The sequence below is a fragment of the Nymphalis io genome, chromosome 3 (assembly GCF_905147045.1).
Source record: "Nymphalis io chromosome 3, ilAglIoxx1.1, whole genome shotgun sequence".
Classification (NCBI taxonomy): domain Eukaryota; kingdom Metazoa; phylum Arthropoda; class Insecta; order Lepidoptera; family Nymphalidae; genus Nymphalis; species Nymphalis io.
The window spans coordinates 759,246-784,261 of record NC_065890.1 but is presented as its reverse complement, the minus strand read 5'-3'; the positions used below and the strand labels follow the sequence as shown (position 1 = coordinate 784,261).

Here is a 25,016-nt window from a genome sequence, read left to right as displayed (position 1 = left end):
CTGATTAATAAAGTAAGCAAAAATCAATATATAAATATTTTAATTATATTTATAATATTTTTTAATGCTCAAATTCAATGTAGTCTATAGTATCAGCTATCGCTCTCAAAATTGTTACATAATTAGTCGTAATCCATCACACGAAATATTGAAAACATATTTTACGCACAAATAGCGCAGTACATTTCCAATAAATAAATAAAACTCACAATTTGCGGTTTGCGGTTAACACCTATTAGAAATGTATATATTTTATTCAGATAAAATTACATTTGAACTCATCAAAGTAATAGCTTTATTCCAACGTTACTCTACGGAATTGAATAAAATTTGAGAGTTTTTGATAAAGATTTTCCTGCCTTTGACGGTGTTATTTATATAGTAATGGGCCAGGCTAACGTTGAAACGCAACCCGCAGCCCGCAACCGACACGAACCCGCTATGGTTTACATTTTCACGCCGGATATTACTTCCTCATTCAGCTACTATTACACAACTTTCAGATACCATGTATACGATTCCTAGAAAACCTTTAATTAAGCTCACTAAACAAGACCTTTTAAACAACTTCTTATTAAATCATCGATACATAAAAAATACTTTATAATTATAGTTAGTTCAATAACATACTCTCGTTAACTAATAGCTCTATCGTCACGAGACGATAACGATGACGGTTAACAAAATAAACACATTGCAGTCATTCAAAGTGAACATAAATAGCTCCTAAATTGAATTACAATGCTGCCGCTGCGGTGCGTCGCTCGCACTCGAGTCGCGGCGTCCGGGGTGTGCGCGCGATCCCATAATTAATGACGAGTTTTGGTAGCAGACCTCCGCCAAGTTTCTATGAGTGATGAGGATAAATTATAAATATCTAGCGTTATCGAGCGCTCGCGTGCCGCTTTCTTGATTTCGTTAGTGTATTCGTATTAGTGATTAGTGCGTCCGCGCGCGTTGCCCGAGCGCGACATGAGCTTGTGCGCGCAGTCGCAGGACGACTCCACTGTCGTACCGCCACTCATCATTATCGAGGAACCCGACCCTCGGGACTGCTCGGTCCCTCCGCCCGAAGGAAATGTGAAACTACGTAATTATAGGATTGTTAACGATAATCTTCGTGCATATACAGCTAGCGGCGATGTTCTTCCTTCGCCGACTAAAGGGAAGTTAGTGTCAAAATTTGATCTGTGGTCTTCAATTTCTCCTCCACGAGATAAGATTTTAGAATTGTTGCGACCCGAGGACCCCGGTAAAGACGCACTGGAAGCGATCGTGCGAGCAGCGCCGAGGCGTGGCCTCGTGCGACCTTATGATGAGGATACAAAACGCTTTCTTCAAAGGACTTTGGTGACACCAAGCCCTACCGGCTTACCTATAACCTCTGAACCAGAACCTCGGTTGCCGAAACCGGAAGAATCAGTTTCAGAAAGCAAACAAAAGACTGACGTGCAAAATACAAAAATAGAGAGATCATTAGCTGATGAACTTAGAGAAGCAGAGGAAGATGAGAGATCTGGTGCTAAAATTCGGCGAGAATTGTTAAGAGAATTCCGGAAAAGAGGGGGAGGTATTAGAGAGGCGATGGAAAGGGATAGATTAGGGAAACTTGCGCTTGCTGTTGAAGAAGATGAGGACTACGAAGATGGTGGGCTGTCAGCGGCTGCGCGACGGTTGGACGCTCTGCTGGTGGAGTCACGGAGCTTGCACGAAGAGCTTGCAGGCATTCACGCGGACATGCAGGTGCTGGCCCGACGAGTGGCTCGCCGCGACCACTGATGCGTTGGTACCCACTGACCACTGCCACCACTTACCTTACCATAATATTGCACAAATCAATAAAAATAGTATTTTTGACATAATTGTTATAAGAAATTTATATCATATACTGTCGTTTAAAATGTAGATTTAAATACATTCCGTTTCACTTTAGCTCGACAATTCTTGATAAAGTAATAAACGTAGATATTTTTATAAACAACCAATGGAAACAATTATTATCGCGTGCACTATAATGCAGCACTCACGTACTTTCTCAAACTAAATTCTTCAATTTCTTTCTTCAAAAAAAAAACAAGCAAGATATTTCTTAGAACCAACGTATATATTACTATCGCAATACTTAGGTGCTTCTATAATGCGTAACCGTTGCGGTCAGAAGCTGACAATATTCTTGACACATAAATTCTAATCATATTATTTAGTGTTTAACATTATTGAAGAATGATATCGTATTGTTTATAAATCAAATAATCCGATAACGAACCGTAGGTATTTAGGCTCAACAAGCGCGTATTTAATGGTCCAATAACGGCCCCTAATTAATCTTTGTTTGCCGGTGGTGGTGGTGGCGGTGCTTAAATATGTACATTTATTGTTTATTCACATACAAGCTCCACGCTTCTCTGTTTACTTGTTGTAGGGTTGCCACTTTTAAGAAAAATGCGTCAGTTTTATATAAACTTCAATTATCACGGAAATTAATTATATTTATACTTATGTTGTATTCATTGTATTCGTAAATTGATAAGCAAACCCGATGTCGCTTAGGCTTTTATAATACTGAAACCTTTTATTTATTCGCTTAACCTTTTACGAATTTTCAGGGTTGGCGCAGTAAGTTTATTTCTTCCATTTATCTCTTTATCCAGACACATCCAGAGTTAACTTACCAGTGTATCTAACTTATGCAATAAAACAATAATTCATGACAAAAATCAGCATATAAAAAAATAACCATATACAAAAGCCAAGTCGTGCATAAATCGTTACAACATTTATTTAGAAAAGCAAATATATCCCGGTCCATGTGCAGTTATTTGGTTTTTTTTTTTTATAGAATAGGAAGGCGGACGAGCATATGGGCCACCTGATGGTAAGTCATCCATAGACATCGGCATTGTAAGAAATGTTAACCATCGCTTACATCACCAATGCGTCACCAACCTTGGGAACTAAGATATTATGTCCCTTGTGCCTGTAATTACACTGGCTCACTTACCCTTCACACCGGAACACAACAATACCAAGTACTGCTGTTTTGCGGTGGAATATCTGATGAGTGGGTGGTACCTAGCCCGACGAGCTTGCATAAAGCTCTACCACCAGCTTCCTCTATTTTATATAAAATAAAATACCTACGTTCACATCTGGCTTTTGCTAAATAAAATGTCTAACACCTCTCAGTAACCCTACTCGGCCCTCAGGCAGAGGATACCGGATGTGTCGGTTACGTTGATTTTTCCTTTGAAGTTTAAACTCAAGGGTCTGCGGCCGAAACATTTTACATTCCTCCAATTTAATTTTTAATCCGTGTTTAAAATTCACGCTCTTTTTTGTTACGTTATTATCATCTTTTGTACGTAACAAATGTTAGCTGTGTTTATTTTACCTTTTCTACTCGGAACCCTTTCGTTAAGTAATATAAACTCACATTATACGTATGATTATTTAAATAACTTTAAACATAATTAAACTAAACTAAACTTAATACTTAATATAACTTAACTAAACTAAAAAGTTGAATATTAATATCAATCACAGAATGAAATAAGTATGAATTGATATTATTAGTACTTAAATCATAATAAAAATTATTAAATTTTCTTATTAATCGTTAAACTATTGCACCATTTATTAAAAAAATAAACAATAATTTAATTACGTCATACGATATTTTTATTATTATAAAAAAAACTAACTTCCTGTACGGAGACAGGATAAATTAAAAGTAATAAAAATACAAAACATACAAAGTGCAACTGCAGCACCAGTCAGCTGTCGAACAGGTGAAGACGGACACCTGTTTTAGATTCTTAATAAAAGCTTAAAGGTTATGCAATCAATACATATAAAATTTTTTAATGTCCCATTGTTCACATCGAATGCGAAGCGGCGTGGGAATACTATATTATTAATAATATTCATTACTTAGTGGTAAGCGTTGTGCAACCCGTCCGGGTGGTTACGACCCACTTTCTACCCATTTCATCCCGACCATATTCTACCGTCAAACACCAATACTTAGTAATGTTGTGTTTCGATTTGAAGTGTGAGTGAGCCAGTGTAACAACAGGCACGAGGGACATCACAGCTCGCACGGTTGTTGCATTGGCGGTATAAGGGATTTTTGATATTTTTGACATTACATTTACACGTCGCCATACTTATTCTATATATAAAAATTTACAAATCATTCAATTGATTTCAATACACGTACGAACTCGTTAGAACGTAACGAATGTCATTTAGCAATATAATTAAAAAAAAAAAAACGAAATATAATTTATTCAATTATTAAGCAAACAGGATTACCTATATTAAATGAAAAGCTACCGCGTCCTTCGTTCGAACGTGTATTAATGTGTATATGAATAGTTCGGAATGTAGATTATATCGTTCAGAACCGGCAAGAAACTCTGTAGTTCCTCTTTTTTAATACTTTAAATATACAGTTATGTCAATTGAATAGAATTGAATTTATAATTAAATCCTGCCTGAAAGTCAACAAGTACTAACACAATGCTTTTTTTAAAGCTTTCTTGAAACCTTTTATTTTACGAGAAGCTTAATTTTTAATTATTTTCTTAATTTTAAATGATTTAAATAAAAGTTTCTTTAAAATATATATTTTTAATATTAATTAATTATCATATATATAGTACAGTACAGTAACATCTAATAACATAAAAAAGTATAGTACATAGTAAAGTAACATGTAATGTATGCCTATTAATGTCCCACTGCTGGGCTAAGGCCTCCTTTCCCTTTTGAGGAGGAGGTTTGGATAAGCTCCAAACCACCACTCTGCTCCAATGCGGGTTGGTAGAATACACATGTGGTATAATTTCAATGAAATTAGACACATGCACGTATCCTTACGATGTTTTTCCTTCACCGTCAAGCACGAGATGAATTATAAACACAAATTAAGCACATGAAAATTCAGTGGTGCTTGCCCGGGTTTGAACCCACGATCATCGGTTTAGATTCACGCGTTCTAACCACTAGGTCATCTCGGCTTTTTCATACATTCATATATATATAAACTTGAGTAATATCCCTTATTTATTAATTAATGCGACAATTGGTTTCAACAGAAATCAGAATCAATCAATGGCGTGTTTGGTAATTAGCCTGATTTAATAACGTCCGTCTAAAAATTAACACAAACAATTTAAGCGATGTTGTCACGAATGAATATAGCCTTTAAGGTACATAAAATAGAAGCTACATCGGCAAAGCTATTCCGGATGTATCCATTTCCTGTCTACGATAATATCTAATAATTTAAATAGGCACTTACAACGCGTTAATCGAATAATATACTAATACGTAATACATAAGGATTATTTGCATCGTGTAAATTAGTAGCAGCAGCACAAATTAAATACTACATTAGTTTCCACAGGAAAATCGTCACGTCACAATCACCGAATTACAATATTTATATTAGGAAGCCTTGTTGTCTGAATATAATTACTAAACTTTAATATTAAATGAAGTTTACAAAAAAGGTCTTCAATAATATTCTCACTTATATGTACATACAATTATTGCTTACTCAAATAATAAGTAAAAAAAGAATATATTTATTAACTGGCTCTGTTGTGTGTTCACCCAAGTTACTCGTAAAGGTTAATGCTACATCACTGTGCAAACTGTGCTCTGTATTTACGCGCATTAATCGTTAATATTTCATCCCCGTGCGTCGTTGCGTGATGTTATATAGTCTATAACCTTTTGCGATAAATAGATCTTCTAACACACATGTAATTTTTCAAACTGGACAAGAAGATTCTGAGATTATCGCTTAGTAACAAATAAAAACATACTTGTTAGCTTTATATATTTATATAACACTTCAAATACATTAATGAACAACGTATTTATATTGAGATAATTATACCATACAATTAAAACCGTCTGTTTTTTGTCAAAGTTGCATATAATTAAAGATTAGCCGTGTCAGTGTGAATGTGAATTTATATACGAGGTTACTTTAATTATAATATCTAACTCGTTGCAGTTGAAACGCTTGAACCTTGGATTAATAACGCAAAAAAAAATATAAAAAAAAATTATATATATATATATATATATATATATATATATAAAGCTGTTATGTACTAATACGTAAGGATATATAGTGTCGAACTTATTCAATAACATCACAGAATAGTTAAATAATATTATTTTATTTTATTTTTTTATTTTGGAAACATACGGTATAATAATAATAAAAATTTTTAACTCATCCAACAAAGTTCCCAACATTATATTAAAGACAAAATAAAGATATAAGACGCAAAACACAAGTTAAATAATATAAAAAAATACAAATTAAATAAGAAAAAAGAAAGAAATATAATCACTAATACATAATTTTAAATAAATAATAAAGTCAATACAGCTACCTTCAAAATATTCCTAATATTTAATTTACAACTATACATACAACTTATATTAATAAAATGATTTCATGCAAAATTTAGTTTAAGTTGCGGAAACATAAAAAGTATCTTTATGTCTACGTTAGTAATTATCTATTATTATCATGATCTCAAAGTTTATAAATTGGTAATAAAAAGATAATTTAATAAGAAGAGGTTATTTTACCAAAGGATAAGTATGGACATAGTATTCAGGTTAAATGTTAATATATTTTCAGATTCAGTGTGCGCGCGCATGTCGTTGCACGGCGGCAGCACGTGCGCTCACGGCGGAGTCGCGTGCGCTGCGTTACCTGGACGACGTGGTGGCGCTGCTGCGCGGTGATGTCACAGCCGCCCAACGAACCCGAGCCTGGCCCTTCGCCATAGGCCGCAGACAGCCCGGCAGAAACTATATTGTGTGAAACAGGTTAACAACTTACTTAATATAAAATATAGAACAAGATTCAAATCAATGTATTATCGCTTACCGATTTGGAATGTAGATTTTATCGAGATGAACCGGCAAGAAGCTTAACTTTCATACTTATAACTTCTTACTGTCTTTAAAAAAGGGCCGATTTCTCATTTTGACAGATTTAGTAAACCAGTTCTCATGTTTTTTTTAGTAAACAGAACTCGACTGCTTACCACCATTGTGCATACCCATTTCAATATTAAAAATCAACTACCATAAAATAAGGGGAACACTCTTAATGGCGCTGTCTCGTTTTAGAATATTAAAAGGCTACCGATAACTAATATAGAAACGTTAATAAAACATAAAGATACGGATATAAAAATAAATATAAGTGTAAGGACAATATTGTTATATTAATATTTACGTTAATTTAATCAGTAATTTTTTTAAATCGGCGCTAATTATGCAAGGAAAACTATTAATATAATGATTTATATATTTTTACTTTGACTTCTCAACAACGAATTAAAATAAAAAAAGTATAAAATGATATTTTCCCATCGTAAAGATCGTTGATCAAATTCGACACGATTTTATAAACAAGTAAAACGTTTCTTAGTTATAATTAGTCTATGCACCACATTTTCGGTACGATTTGTCTTTCTGAAATTTTTTTTTTTTATAGAATTGGAAGGTGGACGAGCATATGGGCCACCTGATGGTAAGTGGTCACCAAACGCCCTTAGACATTGGCATTGTAAGAAATGTCAACCATCGCTTATAGCCAATGCGCCACCAACCTTGGGAACTAAGATTTTATGTCCCTTGTGCCTGTAATTACACTGGCTCACTCACCCTTCAAACCGGAACACAACAATATCAAGTATTGCTGTTTTGCGGTAGAATATCTGATGAGTGGGTGGTACCTACCCAGACGGGCTTGCACAAAGCCCTACCACCAGTGCGATGAGTGGGTGGTACCTACCCAGACGGGCTTGCACAAAGCCCTACTACCAGTGATTAATATTCAGATAATATATTTTTCCGTGGGAACCTAGACTGGGTTTACATATTCAAGTGAATCAATTGGATATTCTTAGATATATCATATGTAATAATAGAAATCAATATTACCTACCTATTCATATATCTTATTTCATTATTATATATCTACCGACAGAGCGTCCATGCGCTTGTTTAACTTATTTACTGGATATCATTTTTTTTTGTTTTGATTACTCACAACTATTACATAACAACATAATATATAAAACAAGCATTAACTATAATATATCATTCTATATGTACAATATATATTGATCACAAATTGCCGATATGAATACCATATCACTACTTGGGAAGTTCCACTGTTCTAACTCGCAGCATTTATTTGCATAAAGCAAATAGCCATCTGTTGGTAAGTGGTCACTTCGTCGAGTGGCAGTAGCACTACCAGAACTACATACTATTACATTCATTCATTATTATGCTATCAACCTCAGAATGAATGTCGAGTGTGATATGTGCCAAAACCCTCATTTCCATCATTTCCATTTATTTTTTCTCCACTAAAATCATATTCCTAAAATGGATTCAATTTGAACTCGACTAAAAACATCACGAAAGTTAAGAATTATTTGAAATTATATTAAATCTACAACAATATAAGTTAAGGTTAAAACGACGAGGCGCAAACGAACAACAAACTTTACTTACCGTTTAAGTGAAACGAAGATTTACGAATTAGATAAGTGACTGAGGAGGACTCCCTCCTCGACACCTTAATTTATAACGATCGTCGGAAAGATGGTACCCTTTGTAAAATACGTTAATCTATATTAATCATAAAACTTTAAAAATTAACCGAAAAATTATGCCCACTTATCCAATTCTAGGGAGACACCAAATCTATAAACAGGTATTTTTGTCACCCGGTAATTATACCACTGGTTTGCAAAGGTATACTCTTAAAAAGAAGGCTTAGAGCTTCTACCATCGAAATCATAAAAATGAGGATTCAGTGCTTGAACATTGATCCATTCCATTATTCATACCACCGCTATGGACTTTCACATTTTTTATTTGTTTTGATTATTAAGCTCGGCGATCAAAGAAAATATCATGATATAATTCGGACGTATGATAGGTAACAATCAAAATTGAAGTAGTTTGTTACAACAAGCTTCAAAGCCTTTTACTAAATATAAAAGCCTATTTGCCGCAACGTTTCATTTATTGTGTACTAGTGTCCGCACACGGCTACGCCCGCGTGTATAAGTTTCTTTACTGTATCCCTGAAAACATGTACGAAAAATTTAATTAGTTGAGTAGTTAGTATAGGTGAGGCTTGAACTTACAACCTTTTTCCGATAACAATTTTTCTTTTAAATAAACAATTACGCCCATTATCATAATTACCTACGCAATGCTGTGTCTTCTTTTTACGAATGTCAAATCAATAAATACAGAAAGAGATAAATAAGTTTTTAACTAAACAGCTGAGCAACATTTATAAATAAGTTCACTTATCTAAACTTCAGTATCACATATAAAATATAGCAAACAAAGATAAATAGATTCATTACCATATAATTACTACCTAGTTAAATTAAATGTGAGCGATGTCTATCGTCAATTCATGTCACTAAACATTAAACGCTGGCTGAGCACCAAACGAGCTAATAGAGGGTGAACTACGGCCTGCGGGACACGATACTGGCTTCGGACAGGCCCATACGTGTCGAATGTCCATATATTGTAGTGTAGCTGTTCAATAACTATTTGTTTCGTAATATTAAACCGGTATGTTATACAAACATTTAAATAAAGTAGAGCTCGCCCGGTGGTAGCCATTCGACCACATTATTGAAAGTTTGAGGAAAACATATATGAAATTACGTTTCGAACTTTCTTTTGTCTGTTATTATTTCCACATGTTTTATCGATAATACTTAATGTTGTCAATATAAACAAAAAAAATAACAACATACAGAGGAGAAGGATTAAAAAGAAAGAGAATATAGCAATCGTTTTTAAAGTAATTACTAATATTCTTATTTACCCCTTTTATTAGGTGTAGTTTATGTCGCAGGTACTTACCGGACACGGCTGCTTCGGTAAGTACCTGCACGAGATAACACGGCGGGAAATATCACCGTCCTGCCACGAGTCTGGTGTGCCAATTGACACGGCGCTACACACCCTGACGAAGTGTGCCGCGTGGGGGCCCCAGAGGCTTTGCCTGGCGGCAGTTGTCGGCGGAGACCTCTCCTTGCCGAGCATCATCAACGAGATGCTCGGAAGCGATGACTGCTGGTCGGAAATGGTCTCCTTTTGTGAAAATGTAATGTCGCAGAAGGAGGCCGCGGAGCGGGAGCGGGAAGAGGACGCCGCTGCAAACCTGCTCCGCCGAAGAAGACTGGGGAGAAGAATGAGGCGCTATGCGCACCATCTCCCTCCGATGCAATAGGCGTCGCCGGGACTAGGGGGTTCTCAGTACTCTGGTAATCCCCCTAAAGAATGGAGGCCTGCATACGCAGGCCACCCGTCAGAGCGTCGCGGTAGAATGCGCAAGCGATCCCGTGGCGCTCCTCGTTATGACGGAAAGGGTACCGCTGGTTTTTTAGTGGGTATACCGTTAATCGGGGCGCACTCGGCGCCTCGGACATCGGCGAGCCCCACATACCCCCCCCCACACTGTTCCTGTGGGGGAAACGCGTAATACGTTTTTCCAGCGTAAAAAAAATGTGTAGTTTGTGTTAGGAGTGGGGACGACAATCGCCTAAGAGGTCTGGATGCGACCTGCGACTTACGAACTGTTTTGTCTTTAATGTAGAAAATCATGTAACTTTGAAACTTTTAAAAGACAAAAAACAATTTTAATTTTAATGTTTTGTATTGTTTTGTTTTAACTTTAGCGATATATTGTGTATATTTTAAATATTAGATTCAGGATTTAAACGCTTTAATTTGTTTTTTGTTTTTGAATGACGATTCGATAGAGCACCCGCCGTAGTTACGAGTGGTTTGGGAGTTCCGCTTGCCATTTAGTATTTCAAGCTGTCAAAATTAATAAGCTAAGAGAAAATCATTACTGTGGTAAATTTAATTTATTAAAAAGGTACACTGAGTACTTCATTAGTTTCATAATATAAAAATGCCTCGAACAAAGTACATGCGATCGGATTGTTAGTTTGTTAGCAATTTTATAGTGACATACAAAAGAAGTGTTATGGAGACGAAGAACCCCGTCCAATTGACATCGAAAAGCGCCCAGAATCCCCTCAGTTCGTGACCACTTGTGACCACAATAAGAGCAATACTGTCAGGCCCGTATAGGCGGCCGTCAGAGCGTCACGGTAGCATGCGCAAGTGATCCCGTGGCGCGCTTTAAGACTGAAAGGGTACTACAGGTTTTTTAGTAGGTATTCCGATACACACCAAACGCGTAACAACACCAAAATAATATAATTTTATTCTAATATGAAAGTGCCTTGGGGCCTTGAATCTTAAAGTCCGGGCCTGTTTGTATTATAATTATAAAAAATTATGCGACTAATGGCAGTCGAAATTTACCAATTTATGTAGTTAGCTAGTTTGCGACGTTAAATTGTTATTGAAGATAAGTGATTTGCATATCGGTGAACAATTTACACGAACCGATACGATTTTGTTTAAATAAATATAAATTCATTTCTAAGCTACAAATAAATATAAAACAACAAAGCACCAAATAAATATATATAAAACTAACAATTAATAAATACAAAACCAATGCACTTAGAAAGAAACTTCGATATTTGTACCTTTTAGCGGTAAATAAGTGTTAAGTGTGCAGTGGCTTTTTTAAAGATGGTGCTTCGGAAACAAAAAAAAAAACCGCCCCTTCAATTTATGGAAAACAATCTATTAATATGGTCAATTAAGACAAGGTGTAATGTTGATTTGGTAGTTTCTTCAAGTTCCTTTGGTCAAATAAAAAAGCAACGAAAATTTGGTAACGGTTTCGAATTTGATTTTGTAACAAGTGGTTAATAATATGAAGCCATTACGTTCCATTTTATGTCTTAATATGTATCATTTGTTTCTATTAAGAACAGGACGTGACGATATCGTGTCGTGTCCCCTTCACTATACATTGAAGAATCCTCATTACGTAGCAGCCGGTACCAGCGCGGGCCGATCGCTACAACGCGAGACACGAAAATTACGCCACAACTCGTCCGCAACGCCCTGCAGTCCACATCGTGATAGCATTTAATGCATTATTACGTTTAAAATACGTCAAATTATAATTCTAACTGAAGCAAAGCAAGCGATTTATAAATTATTCTTATAATGCGCATGCGATGGGTCGTCAAGGGTTATCTATAACGAATGGTTCACTAGACTGTCTATTTCTTGTATTGTACGGCTGGCGATGGCATTCGGTAGTAAATATTTGGAATACTATTTTATATACATAATACAAATGTATTACACCATCTCAGATTCCATGGCTGTAAGAGTAAGAGTACGTTTCTTCGTATGACAATGTCTATATGCTAAAGTGTTCATCATCAGGTAATCAATTTCGCCAGCTTCCTGAATATTTTAAAACCGTATGTAAATATTATACCTAACCACCAAGTAATTATTTCATTAGCCAACATAATGACAATGATGCTGTAGTTCCGCGTAGTTTAATATTTTAATGAAACACTTCACAACTGGGTCGTTTTGCTACGATCACAATTAGATTCCCTTCATAAAAACGAAATTAAATCGACAAAATTCTATTGTGCACGCGTGTGGGAGCGATCACAAATGCGCTCTCTATACCCTCATCTGACTCGACTAAAGGAAGCTTGAACAAACGGTTTACATTAATTACAGTTACTAGATCTGATAAAAAAACAAACCATTTCTTTCACCGGTTTTTTTCAGGGATAATTTCTTTTCCGAACCGGTGGTAGTTTTTAATTTGACAATCAATAAATATGTGTACACTTTTCTATGTTGAATAAAGAAATTTGAATTTGACGTAAAAAAGAAACAAAAAAAAACAAAACTGACTTTAATAATAACCGAAAAATGCACTGAAAGTTAAAACACAATTGAAATAGTTTTTTTTTATTAAAAAGTTTTTTATTACATTTACATGTATGTACTACAAATCTGTCTGAAGTCGATGTCAGATTATAAGTATATGCAACTATATTTCGCTACCCACTCATCAGATATTCTACCGCAAAACAACAGTACTTGGTATTTTTGTGTTCCGGTTTGAAGGGTGAGTGAGCCAGTGTAATTACAGGCACAAGGGACATAACATCCTAGTTCCCAAGGTTGGTGGCACATTGGTGATGTAAGCGATGGTTAACATTTCTTACAATGCCAATGTCTATGGGCGTAGATGACCACTTACCATCAGGTGGCCCATATGCTCGTCCGCCTTCCTGTTCTATAAAAAAACATAGAAAATCTGCTAAGTCTAAATTAAGTTCGTTATTAAACTATTGTTTTTGTTAAAGATTAAAAAAGACTAATAAATTGAGTCAATATTATCATTAATAGTTTTATTTTGTTTATTTCAGTTATAAGATAGCAAGCGGTCAACAATCCATCGACGCACTGTGATGCAAAAACAACGCATATTTATACATCGCTAATTGTCACTTTATAGTAATAATTAATAAAGAAAATTGATTGTCAAACACACGCGCAATCGCGACCGTGTTCAAATTGAAAACCATATTCAATTACGAACATAGAAACAGTAGAATTGTTAGCGTTAATTTAGTTTTTAATTATTGCATAGTCGACAGTAATACCGACTCTAATAATGTATATTTAAGTAAAATTCAAAACAATACATCAATATCATAAGTATTGTTTATAAAATAAATATTTCGCAAACGCAATAAAAGCTATGTCACAGGCGTTACATTAATTTCATACATACAAATATCTATTGTAATTTATTAAGTAGTTTATTTATTTCGTACAATTTTTCGTAATTTATTATCTGTAAATTTTGTTTCCTTTGTTTTAATTATCAATATTAATCGTTAATAAGATAATATATCATTGATAACAAAGAAAGCAAGATAATGCAATTATTAAATGTGTCACAGAATTATAATTTCAAACAATAATGCTTCATGTACATAGCGCCACGTCGCACCACCGTCAGCCAGCAGTACTGTTATTTATATCAAGACTGTCGTAGCCTAAATAAACCTCAAATAACTGCATAGTAAGTCGAAATAATCGTGCTCACCTCTCTTTTCACATATTGTCAATCAACAAGGTTTATATTAAGCAAAAATAATATATGTTTTTAAATCTTACCTAGAGACAACGGTAACTACAGACACAAGGGACAAAACGTCATAGTTCTTAACGTTGGTGACGCATTGGTAATGTAAGGAATGGTTAATGTTTATTCGTGGTGACCACTTACCTGTAGTATATAATATAAAATAAACCTTAACTCGTCCATGTGACACCTGGACGGCGTGAATCTTTGTAATTATCTCACAACCATCTGTAATATTTAATTAATTTATACTAATATTATAAATAAGAAAGTAACTTCGTCTGTCTGTCACGCTCTTATGATTAAACCATTGAACCGATTTTTCAAGCTTGAGGAACAAGAAAAGGCGTAGGCTTACTTTGTTTTCTAACTGCTGCCCCCCTATAAAACGCGAAAGCTAGAACAATATAAACTTACGGTCTTGCGCGTGCGGCTTAAGCACACTATGCGTTAGCATACCAACGTATCTTTTATGTATATTACTTAAGTCTTATATATTACTAATGTAGGGTGTCCATTTGGAAAGTTGATTTGCGCAAATAACAAGTGAAAAAACTTTTAATGTTGATTGTGTATCTTTTTATAAGAATGTGAAAACTTAAGTCGGATTTGCAAATATATATTTTGTATCTGTATTTAAAACTCTTAAGACTGAAGTATAACGGTTAGTGATATATGTATGTATAACTTTTATGTATTGATTATGTTATTAAAATACGTTTACAATAAATAACAACATTTTTCCTTATAAGATTTATCTAAAACTGCGAGTGAATTGGTATGTTTTATACAAATATATAATGTAAATTTACTTTTTTAAAATCGAATTTTAATGTACTGATGAATGAAAATAAATTTGGCCATAACAATGGTTGGCGTGACAAATACGCCGCAGCTAGATTTCTATATTCAAAAATCGACAAATTTTGCTTACGTCAAGACAAGTGTTATTGAGTTACTTATTTGTATTAAAACAACAATATCTGATATTTTCGTAACAAAACCCGTTCGTTCTACCCGTTAATCATAGCCTAAGTTCATTAAGTAACAAGTCATAGCTTTTGAATTACGCCTCGTAGACGATTCAACTATTTGTAAGCAAAACAAATCGTTTTTGAATATACCTACATATTAGTATTGAATAAGTTTCGAATATACAAGTGTCGTGCATTCCACAAGGACTTGCGACAAACCTGATTCTGAATATATATTACCATAAAAAAATGAATTGAATAAGTTAAAACGTATTTTGTGAATTGTTATCTATGGAATCGTTTTGTTTGTGTAAATATTTGTTATTTGTTTTAGTCCTATAAGCTTATGTAAGAGTAGCAATCCGGCAGACGTTGTCCTGTCCATGTACATATTTATTTACTTCTGTCTATATAAAAATGGATGAAATTTGAATTGTTGAGTTATATCAAAATGGAAAGCGCTGAAATGTACTTCGTACGCAAATGTATACCAAGTATCATGTCTATCTGTCAAACCGTATAACCAGTGTTGCCAACAGTGCGACAGTAAAAAGCGTCAAAAAAACAATAAAAAACAAAAAATGGTTAATTCAAAAAGATATTAGATTTTCTGTCAATGACAAAAAAGATCAATCGAATATTTTTTTATTTACTTCAAACGGAAAAATGGCTGAAACGAACCAATGCTTTAACTGTCCTTCTACATAATTCATAAATAGGCCTGTGACTTTTTGACATATAACATTTGCATTGTATAAAAAATTGCGTTAATTAAAATCAGTAAATTTACTTTTAAAACAGCGGGTTGGTGACACTGGATATAACGGTTGATGTATAGTAGCACCATCTAGTGGCGGTTTTCAACAACGTCAGTATAATAAAATACCTTTCCATGAAAAACTATATATGTGCCAACGTACATGTTAATCAGTCAAGCAATGTCCAAGTCTATTAGTGTCTTACTTTTATACCACCATGCCATTTTTATATGTACGAGAATATATCTACATATATACGAGTGTCGCTCATCTCTTAGAACAATGTATATATAAGCAAAAGTTTTAAATTATTTAGGAGTTGTGTCCTCGGCTTAAATTTTTTTAAGAAATACGATGGATTTATAAATGCTTTATTTAAGCTTGTACAAACTCCAGCAGTGCTATTCGTTAAAAATTCTCTTCATAACTCACCCGTGAAATGTTAACAAACGACTTATGGATATATATTGTTTTGATGCGTGTATTTTTGAAATCTTATCATTAACCGACCATGATGGTCAATCGTATGTAACTTTCTGACATTTCACAACCGTCTCCTGCGGCAAGTTTCGAGTTTGTTCTTACAGAATAGTCCTACAGGTATTACAATAGTCCAGTAGATTCTTATTCAAGAATTAATACTATTGTAAGCATTATCTGTCACACTGCCTTAGCCTTTTGATACTAATGCTACCTCAAAATTTCGGTAATCGTTTCTAAGAATACTCAAAACCGCATGTTCGGTGTTGAAGAAAAACATCGTAAATACCTACACGTATCTGATTTACGTCTAAGATATGTGACCATCCAGCATTAGAAAAAGAAAGGAGGTCTTAGCCCAGCTGTGGGACATTTATAGGCGTAATTGTCACTTATATGTTGTGAGGATGATTCAACCTCAACTTCGTCTGTCACTTGGCTCACTCGACTCCTATTATAAAAAAATATTATATTTTTCATTGGTTTAAGAGACGAGCAATCTGTAGTATTATACTACTGTATTTAAATTCGCTAACAATACATTAATTTTTTTAACAAAAATTATTTGTTTATTGAAACAGGAATTTTGAAACGAAATTATATTTCTCTGCCCATAATTTTATTAAAATTATTTAACCAAATAAGTTTAGTAAAATCACGGATTTCCTTTTGTTTTGTTAATGCATGTAATTATAGAAATCTCGTTATTTTTTATGTTATATAGAAGATATCGTTGTAAGAAAAATATATTGCCTTTCATTATTTATTATCCCTACGAACACCGTAATGATGCACGATAACCCAATGGATAGAACACGTGCACCACTGAACTTTCATGTGATTAATCGATTTTGTGCTCGGCGGTGAAGGGGATGTCGTAAGTAAACCTGCATTATTGTTGAATAAAAATTGACACATGCTCAAAAGTAAAACAAATATCAGCCTGTAAATGTCCCACAGCTGGGCTAAGGAGTGTTCCTTTTATAGTGCAGGCTTGAAGCTTATTTCTCCACGATGCTCCAATGTGGATTGTTGGATACACATGTGGAATTTCAGTGAAATTGCCACATGCATTTTTTCTCAAAAATTGGGCGTGGTTCCGCATGTTTTCCTTTACAAATTAAGTACATGAAAATTCAATGGGGCTTGCCACAGTCCCTGCAATCATCGCTTGATCCTTGTTGATGTTTACCCAATCACCATTTGAGCAGCGCGATTGAATATGCTCTTTACCTATTCCTCAAGATAGCACAATAAAAGGAATAGTGGGACAACTATAAACTATTTTTATACTTATTTATGTATGTATTAATATATATAATTTTTAATTCCATTTAACTGAAAATATCACCACGATACACATTATTTTATTTTAATTAAGGTATAATAAATGAAAAGTAAATATTATTCACTTGGACCGACTTTAACAGACAATTTCGAGATGTTGTTTCATGATTAAATTGTATTAATTTAACGTCGAACTAAATTCGGAATATGGATATTATCAAAACCTATGAATTATTGTTCGCTTTGAAATTCCATCCGCTCCAACGGGAAACCGTCAAGTTTTGTGTTATCATAAGTTTCTGCGATTGCCAAACATTCTCAATAGAACAACTCTATTTTTGTTGACTTTCTAAATTGCAAACAGAGAAATTACCAATTATTTCAGTGGAAAATCCAAGAGACGAAGAGGAAATAAATATCTTTGCCCAATACAATTCACATAAGCAACGTACAGCTTTAATGACGATCATTAACAGCAGGAACACTGCCGCTGCGCTAATCGATAGACAGATTTGAATCAACTTGTTACGAACGAGTCGATTCAATCTTAACTTGTGTTAATTTTTTTTTCTACAGGTTAAGCGTTTTTGACATTATTTTTTTCTTTTATTGATTTATCACAACTATTTCTAAAATTTAATTTCAACACCTTAATCATTTCTGAAGAAATAACTTTCAATTTGCCTTACTATTTTAGATAATGTCAAATATACTTCTATATAAACAACATGAAAGAATAATTACAGACATTTTCTATAGGAACAGGTCCAATTTATCCTGCAGTATTTCTCACGAAGTGTCGCTAATCTGATCGAGTAGACGAGGGGTACGAAAAACGGCATCGGCGTTTGGCTATTTGTTGACATCCCCCTGCAATCACTAGACAACTACAGCTTCGTGCTACGTCTATTTCGTTGAAAGTATTTCTTATATATCTAAGTACAGTTTATCTAAAACAGTTTGTCACAGAAATAGTAGTAAATTTTAGAAGCTACATTTTCGCATATCCTGTAAACAAACGGTTTTTGTGGAATAGCGTTAAGAGCGAAACAAGGCCAAATATTTATGTACAAACTTTCAATCTATGTAAACATCTCACTGCTGGGCTAAGGCCTTCTCTTTTGAGGAGAAAAAATAATTCTTGCAACACCTAAAATAATATCTAAAACTTGATTTAGCGGGTTCAATTACACACCAGCCAAATGAAGATAAGCGGTGGAAAAAACATTTACTTGTGTCGGATGAAGCTTTATAATAAGCCGTTTTCGAACACTATTTTAACTCTACCACAGTTTTTGAACAATTAACATTTCCGGCGAATGAAGACCTTTTTTAATATGACACGTAATCAAATTATCATTGGACTGAAAAAAAATCACAGCCTTGACAATTACGGAATACCTACAGAGCACGGTCGACACACTAATTCAAGATAGATTTCCGGAGGGACGTCCACACGTTCAAAGACAATCAAATCAGTCAGCAGTCCCTGCATTGATTACGACAATAGTTCATTACGTCGAGTATGCATCTAAACAGAGTAATTCGGTTCCGTGTCGGGAACCGTGATTAATGTGCGGACCCTCCCCCGGGGAGGTCAAGAGTGAGGGCTAATCTCTGGCGGTGACGGATGGTGAGCACGGACGAATACGAATTTGACTCCTTCGTTTCATTGGATTGGCCAATTTAAGTCTTATTTGTCGATGATTTAATATACGCTTTATTATTTGTAAAGAACGTTTTAAGATTAATAAGTAGTTATCCCAATTTAAAAATTTATAATAATATTGAGTTTTTTTCGTCGGTTTTTCTCCAACCTGCGGTTTTCCGAACCAAATATACAATACTCAAGTGTAACGGTTCTACATTGAATAAATATTTTAAAATGATACAATAATTATAGATATGATGAAAATTATGTCATATGATTCGTGCCTTAAAATGTTTAATTTTATTACCATATACCTTATACCTTATTGTTACCATTGCTTAATTCGCGTTAATTTGTAAAGTACAAGTTTCAAACTATATAAATGTTTAAACTAAAATAAATACTTATTATAATTAATATATAATGTAAGTTAAATATGAAAAGTTAATAAAAAAATATTACCAGTATCGGTAATTTTAATTATACAGGGCTAGATTTTATCTTTTATCAATAATCAATAATATTTATTTATTGGGAAATAAACAGCACAATTACACAGAAATAATACATAACGATAAAATAACACATAAACCAATCAAGTTTCCACTAATATCTGATATAAATAAGAAGCAGAAAGCAAAGATGATTAAAAAAAAATGATTAAAATTAGAATTATAAACAATTATATACAAAATCAACCAGTTAGTAATAGTAATTATAAAATTAAATAAAAAAAAAACAATACAAAATAACAATAATAACACAAAGAAATTGACATTCACTGATTCAATAATTCATTAATGTTACTTTTAAAATTTAAAAGGGAACACGAAAATATATCAATTTCAATTCAATTTATTTGCTTTAAACATAATATACGTGTTTAGTTACAATATTTATGAAATGCAAATATTTTTAACTTCAATTATAAATTAAAATTACTTAATTACATTGCATTGCATTATATTTCATTTTATTTCATTATAAGGATACAAGGCATTTTTTATTGTACACGTTCATTCATTACAATCGATATGCTTTCTTTCGATATAAACGTCGTATCCATCAAATGGTCGTTTAAAATTCCAATTAAACGAAAGCAAACATTCATTTGAAATTTACATAATTCGTGTCATTTAGACTTTGTAGTTGTATTACATAATAGAGGTTGGTTTGGTGTATATTGTACGCGATAGTTCCTGAGCATTGTTCCTTTTTTATTTATAGTCTATTCCAATCACAAGACAAACACTCATACCTCAAGACCGGCATAGCACCTTCGAGTCCTCCGATGTTGTAGATGTCTATTGGACGGTTGTAGTTCCGTTAGGTTACATGTAACAGCAGTACTTGATATTGTTGTGTTCCGGTTTGAAGGGTGAGTGAGCCAGTGCAATTACAGGCACAAGGGACATAACATCTTAGTTCTCAAGGTTGGTGGCACATTGGTGATGTAGGCGATGGTTAACATTCCTTACAATGCCAATGTATAAGGCGTTGTTGACCACTTACCATTAGGTGGCCCATATGCTCGTCCGCCTTCCTATTTCATAAAAATAAATGGTGAGCCACCTGTCAGTTGTCCTATATGAAAAAAAATAAGAGGAGCAAAGACAATACACTACTCAGACAATAAATTCACGTGATATCGATTATTGGTCGAGATCTTGCATAGTCTATGGCAATCATTATGGATTCGCGGAACAATGGAGTATTAAATGTCGAACTTGTTTTCGGAATTTTGGACGCGAAATTACTTATTTATTAATTTAATATGCACTCTAATTATATCTAATTATATTCTATCGCCGTGGAGTCCCGGCTTAGAATAGTACTCCCCCAATCTCATCCCGTGGGTGTCGTAAGAGGCGACTGAGGGACGGGGAAAAGGGGAGATGGGCAGCAGCGTCCCCCCCCATAAACACCTTACCCCCCTACTGCGTTCGCCAATACGCCTGCCCAGCGCGGCGAGTATGGACAAACCCTCCTTGATGGCAGATGCGCCCAAAAAAAGGCCCCCAGTTACCGGTAAGTCCGCTAGGCCCGACCAAGGTAGCGTTCGCGGTATCGGCAGGGCAGGGGGTGCTAAGAATCACCGGTTCACGGCAGGCTACCATATAAGACGACTTCACTTGGCAACGTACAATGGACGCTCGATGAGGCTGGACCATCACCTCGCCGAATTAGAAGTAGAGTTAAGTCATATAAACTGGCATATACTGGGGTTATCTGAAGTCCGAAGACAGGGGGAGGACACGATAACTCTAGAGTCCGGTAACTTACTCTACTTCCGCGAAGGCGATAACCTCTCCCAGGGTGATGTCGGTTTTCTAGTCAAAAAGGATCTCATTAGCAGCATTGTGGAAATCAGTAGTGTGTCGAACCGGGTAGCGTACCTTGTCCTAAAACTTTCCGACAGGTACTCCCTGAAGGGCGTACAGGTATATGCGCCAACTTCGACATACTCTGATGATGTGGTCGAAGCGATGTACGAGGACATCGCAAAGGCCCTCAATGACACCTCGAAGGCCCACTAAAATGTTGTTATGGAAGACTTTAATGCTAAAGTGGGAGTACAAGACAGCGGTGAATCGAAAGTCGGACCTTACGGCTTGGGCTGCAGAAATCACAGGGGGCAAAAGCTGGTAAACTTTCTCGAAGCGCAGGGGCTCTTTTTGATGAATTCTTTCTTTCAAAAGAAGCCTCAGAGGTGGACCTGGCGAAGCCCCGATAACGTGACAAGGAACGAGATAGACTTTATCATTTCGAATAAAAGGCACATATTTAGAGATGTTACAGTGATCAACAGGTTTAATACCGGAAGTGATCACCACTTGAATGATGAGGTCTACTCTCCGACCTACCATGCTACAAGCTGCTCAAGGCTCCGAAAAGTTCCAAATGGAACTTCAAAATCAATTCACCGTGTTGGAAACCGTAAGCAGCATTGATGAGAAAACTGACACGCTGGTTAAAATACTGCAAAACACATCCCGCAAGTGTTTTCCGCCACAGAGAAGAGACAACGCACCAAAACTCTCTGCTGAGACACTTGAGCTCATGAGAAAACGACGAGAACTACCATCGTTTTTGTCAGATAAGGCCTTAAACCGAACAATAAAAACGCTGACGCGACGGGATCTCCGACGCTCCAATACCCGTGCCATCAAGTTTGCGATTGAGCAAAATCGGGGATCGAAAGTGTTCGCTCGCAAGTTTGGGAGGCCGCGTCTGACAAAACTTAAAACTGAAAATGGTGGGGTCGTTACCTCTAGGCCTGAGATTGTCGGAGAAGTAGAGAGGTTTTATGGGCATTTGTTCTCTTCGAAATCGGATAAACCTGTGGGAATCAGTATTGATGACCAGCGCGCCCCTCTTATGCACCCTTTCTCCGAGGAGCTCCCGGTCGTTGACCAAGGCGAGATTAGGGCGGCTCTAGAACAGCTTAAAAACAACAAAGCCCCGGGAGATGACGGAATCACATCAGAGTTGCTTAAGGCAGGCGGGACTCCGGTCCTGAAAGAGCTAGCAAGCCTCTTTAATTCCATGTCATCCAACATGGCAAGACCCCGGAAACGTGGAGTGGGAGTGAGGTGGTACTGTTTTTCAATAAAGGTGATAAACCCTCTTGAAAAACTACAGACCAATCTCTCTCCTGAGTCACGTGTGTGAGCTGTTCTCTAGAGTCGTCACGAACCGTCTCGCCAGACGACTTGACGAGTTCCAGCCCCCAGAGCAAGTCGGCTTTCGATCAGGCTACAGCACCGTGAACCACATCCATACTGTTCGGCAGATTGTACAGTAGACAGAAGAGTACAATCAGCCGCTGTGTATGGCATTTGTGGACTACGAGAAAGCCTTCGACTCCATCGAAACCTGGGCAGTGCTCGATTCATTGCAGAGATGTCATATCGACTGGAGATATATCGAGGTACTGAGATGTCTGTACAACGCCGCTACAATGACTGTCCACATCCAGGACTGTAAGACGAAGGCGATCCAACTGCGCAGAGGGGTGAGACAGGGGGATGTAATATCCCCGAAACTGTTCACCAACGCGTTGGAAGACGTTTTCAAGACACTGGATTGGACTGAGTATGGAGTCATTGTAAACGGCGAGTACATCTCACACCTTCGATTTGCCGACGATATCATCATCATAGCAGAGTCGCTGGAACAACTCACCGAAATGCTGCGTAGCCTAGGCGAGTCTTCCCGGTGTGTCGGTCTCGGTATAAACTTGGACAAGACCAATGTCATGTTCAATAGGCATGTCGTGCCGGGACCGATATACGTCGAGGGGAAACCTCTCGAAGTTGTTAGTGAATATACCTACCTAGGACAGATAATACAAGTCGGTAGGAACAACTTCGAGAAGGAAGCCGATCGAAGAATTCGCTTGGGATTGGCAACCTTCGTCAAGTCCTCCAGTCGTCTATACCGCAATGTTTGAAGACGAAAGTCTTCAACCAATGCCATGTCAATGTTCAACCAAAGTCTTCATACCTGCCATGACATACGGTGCCGAAACGTGGACACTTACTGCGGGACTAGTCCACAAATTCAAAGTCGCTCACCGTGCTATGGAGCGAGCTATGCTCGGAGTATCTTTGAAGGATAAGATCAGAAATGAGATTATCCGGAAAAGAACAGGAGTCACCGACATAGCTTGCAAAATTAGCAGGCTGAAGCGGCAGTGGGCTGGTCACGTATGTCGTAGGACCGATGGCCGTTGGAGCAGACGAGTCCTAGAGTGGAGACCGCGAATCGGCAAGCGCAGCGTAGGGCGCCCTCCAGCCAGGTGGACCGACGACCTTAAGAAGGTAGCGGGCACCAACTGGATGCGGAAGGCGAAGGACAGGGAGCTTAGGCGCACCTTGGGAAAGGCCTATGTTCAGCAGTGGACAACGATTGGCTGTTGATTGATCTAATTATATCTGCTACATGTGTATTCCACCAACCCGCATTGGAGCAGCGTGGTGGAACAAGCTTCTCCTCAAAAAGGGAGAGGAGGCCTTAGCCCGGCAGTAGGATATTCACAGACTGTTACCTTACCTACTCATATATAATATAATATGAAGTACTATATAAGGTAGACTATATAAGGTAGAGCTTTACAGCTTATATATGTACTTAAGTGAAATAGTATTGTATTATAACCAGTAACCAGTAACAGCCAGGCAGAATTTCAGTGAAATTAGATACGTGCAAGTGTGAGGTGTTGTGAGGGACACAATGTTTTCCTTCACCGTCAAGCACGAGATGAATTATAACCACAAATTAAGCGCATGAAAATGTATTATAAATAAAGATATATTAATCGATAACTGTTTGTAGAACATTGTAACAGAGTTATTAGCAAATCGCATGGAATATTTAAATCAATGGTTTGTTTATCTTTACTCCTTCCTCGATTGGAATAAAGTATAAGTAGGTAGATGAGCCAATGGGTTAAATATAGGGGCTGCATAAATAAATTGAATTGTATATAATTAAGGTACGTAATTTAATACATGAAATAGATTTGAGTAAGACTCTAGCCGGTTCTATCTATATAATATATCTGAACCGATAGTTTTACTTGTAAATTTCAATTAAATAAGTGTTCGTGTCTAGTTGAAGAATTATATAAAATTTTGCTTAAGAATTTTTATCGCCATTCATCGTTGATTCCTCAACCTGCTTGTTTTACCGAAATAAAAAACGCGTAATGC

General features: G+C 36.0%; 1 protein-coding gene across 2 annotated transcripts; it reads left to right on the top strand.

Annotated features, from left to right (window-relative positions):
* Positions 1–692: 692 nt before the first annotated feature.
* Positions 693–14,803, top strand: LOC126780944 (uncharacterized). 2 transcript variants are annotated; one of them, XM_050505648.1, is made up of 3 exons: positions 693–1,743; positions 6,671–6,861; positions 13,428–14,803. In XM_050505648.1, the coding sequence occupies exons 1-2, from the start codon at positions 973–975 to the stop codon at positions 6,854–6,856; spliced, it is 957 nt and encodes a 318-aa protein (XP_050361605.1). In that variant the 5' UTR covers positions 693–972; the 3' UTR covers positions 6,857–6,861; positions 13,428–14,803. The 2 variants fall into 2 exon arrangements, with proteins under 2 accessions (XP_050361605.1, XP_050361606.1); XM_050505649.1 differs by lacking the exon at positions 13,428–14,803 and having other exon boundaries at positions 693–1,782; positions 6,671–6,808.
* Positions 14,804–25,016: the final 10,213 nt, after the last annotated feature.

What these genes read in the sequence shown, in the direction of transcription:
- LOC126780944 (XM_050505648.1), top strand. Translation starts at nt 973, where the DNA reads ATGAGCTTGTGCGCGCAGTCGCAGGACGACTCCACTGTCGTACCGCCA. An exon ending in GCATTCACGCGGACATGCAG is followed by an intron (nt 1,744 to 6,670) that starts GTGCTGGCCCGA and finishes ATATATTTTCAG; the next exon opens with ATTCAGTGTGCGCGCGCATG.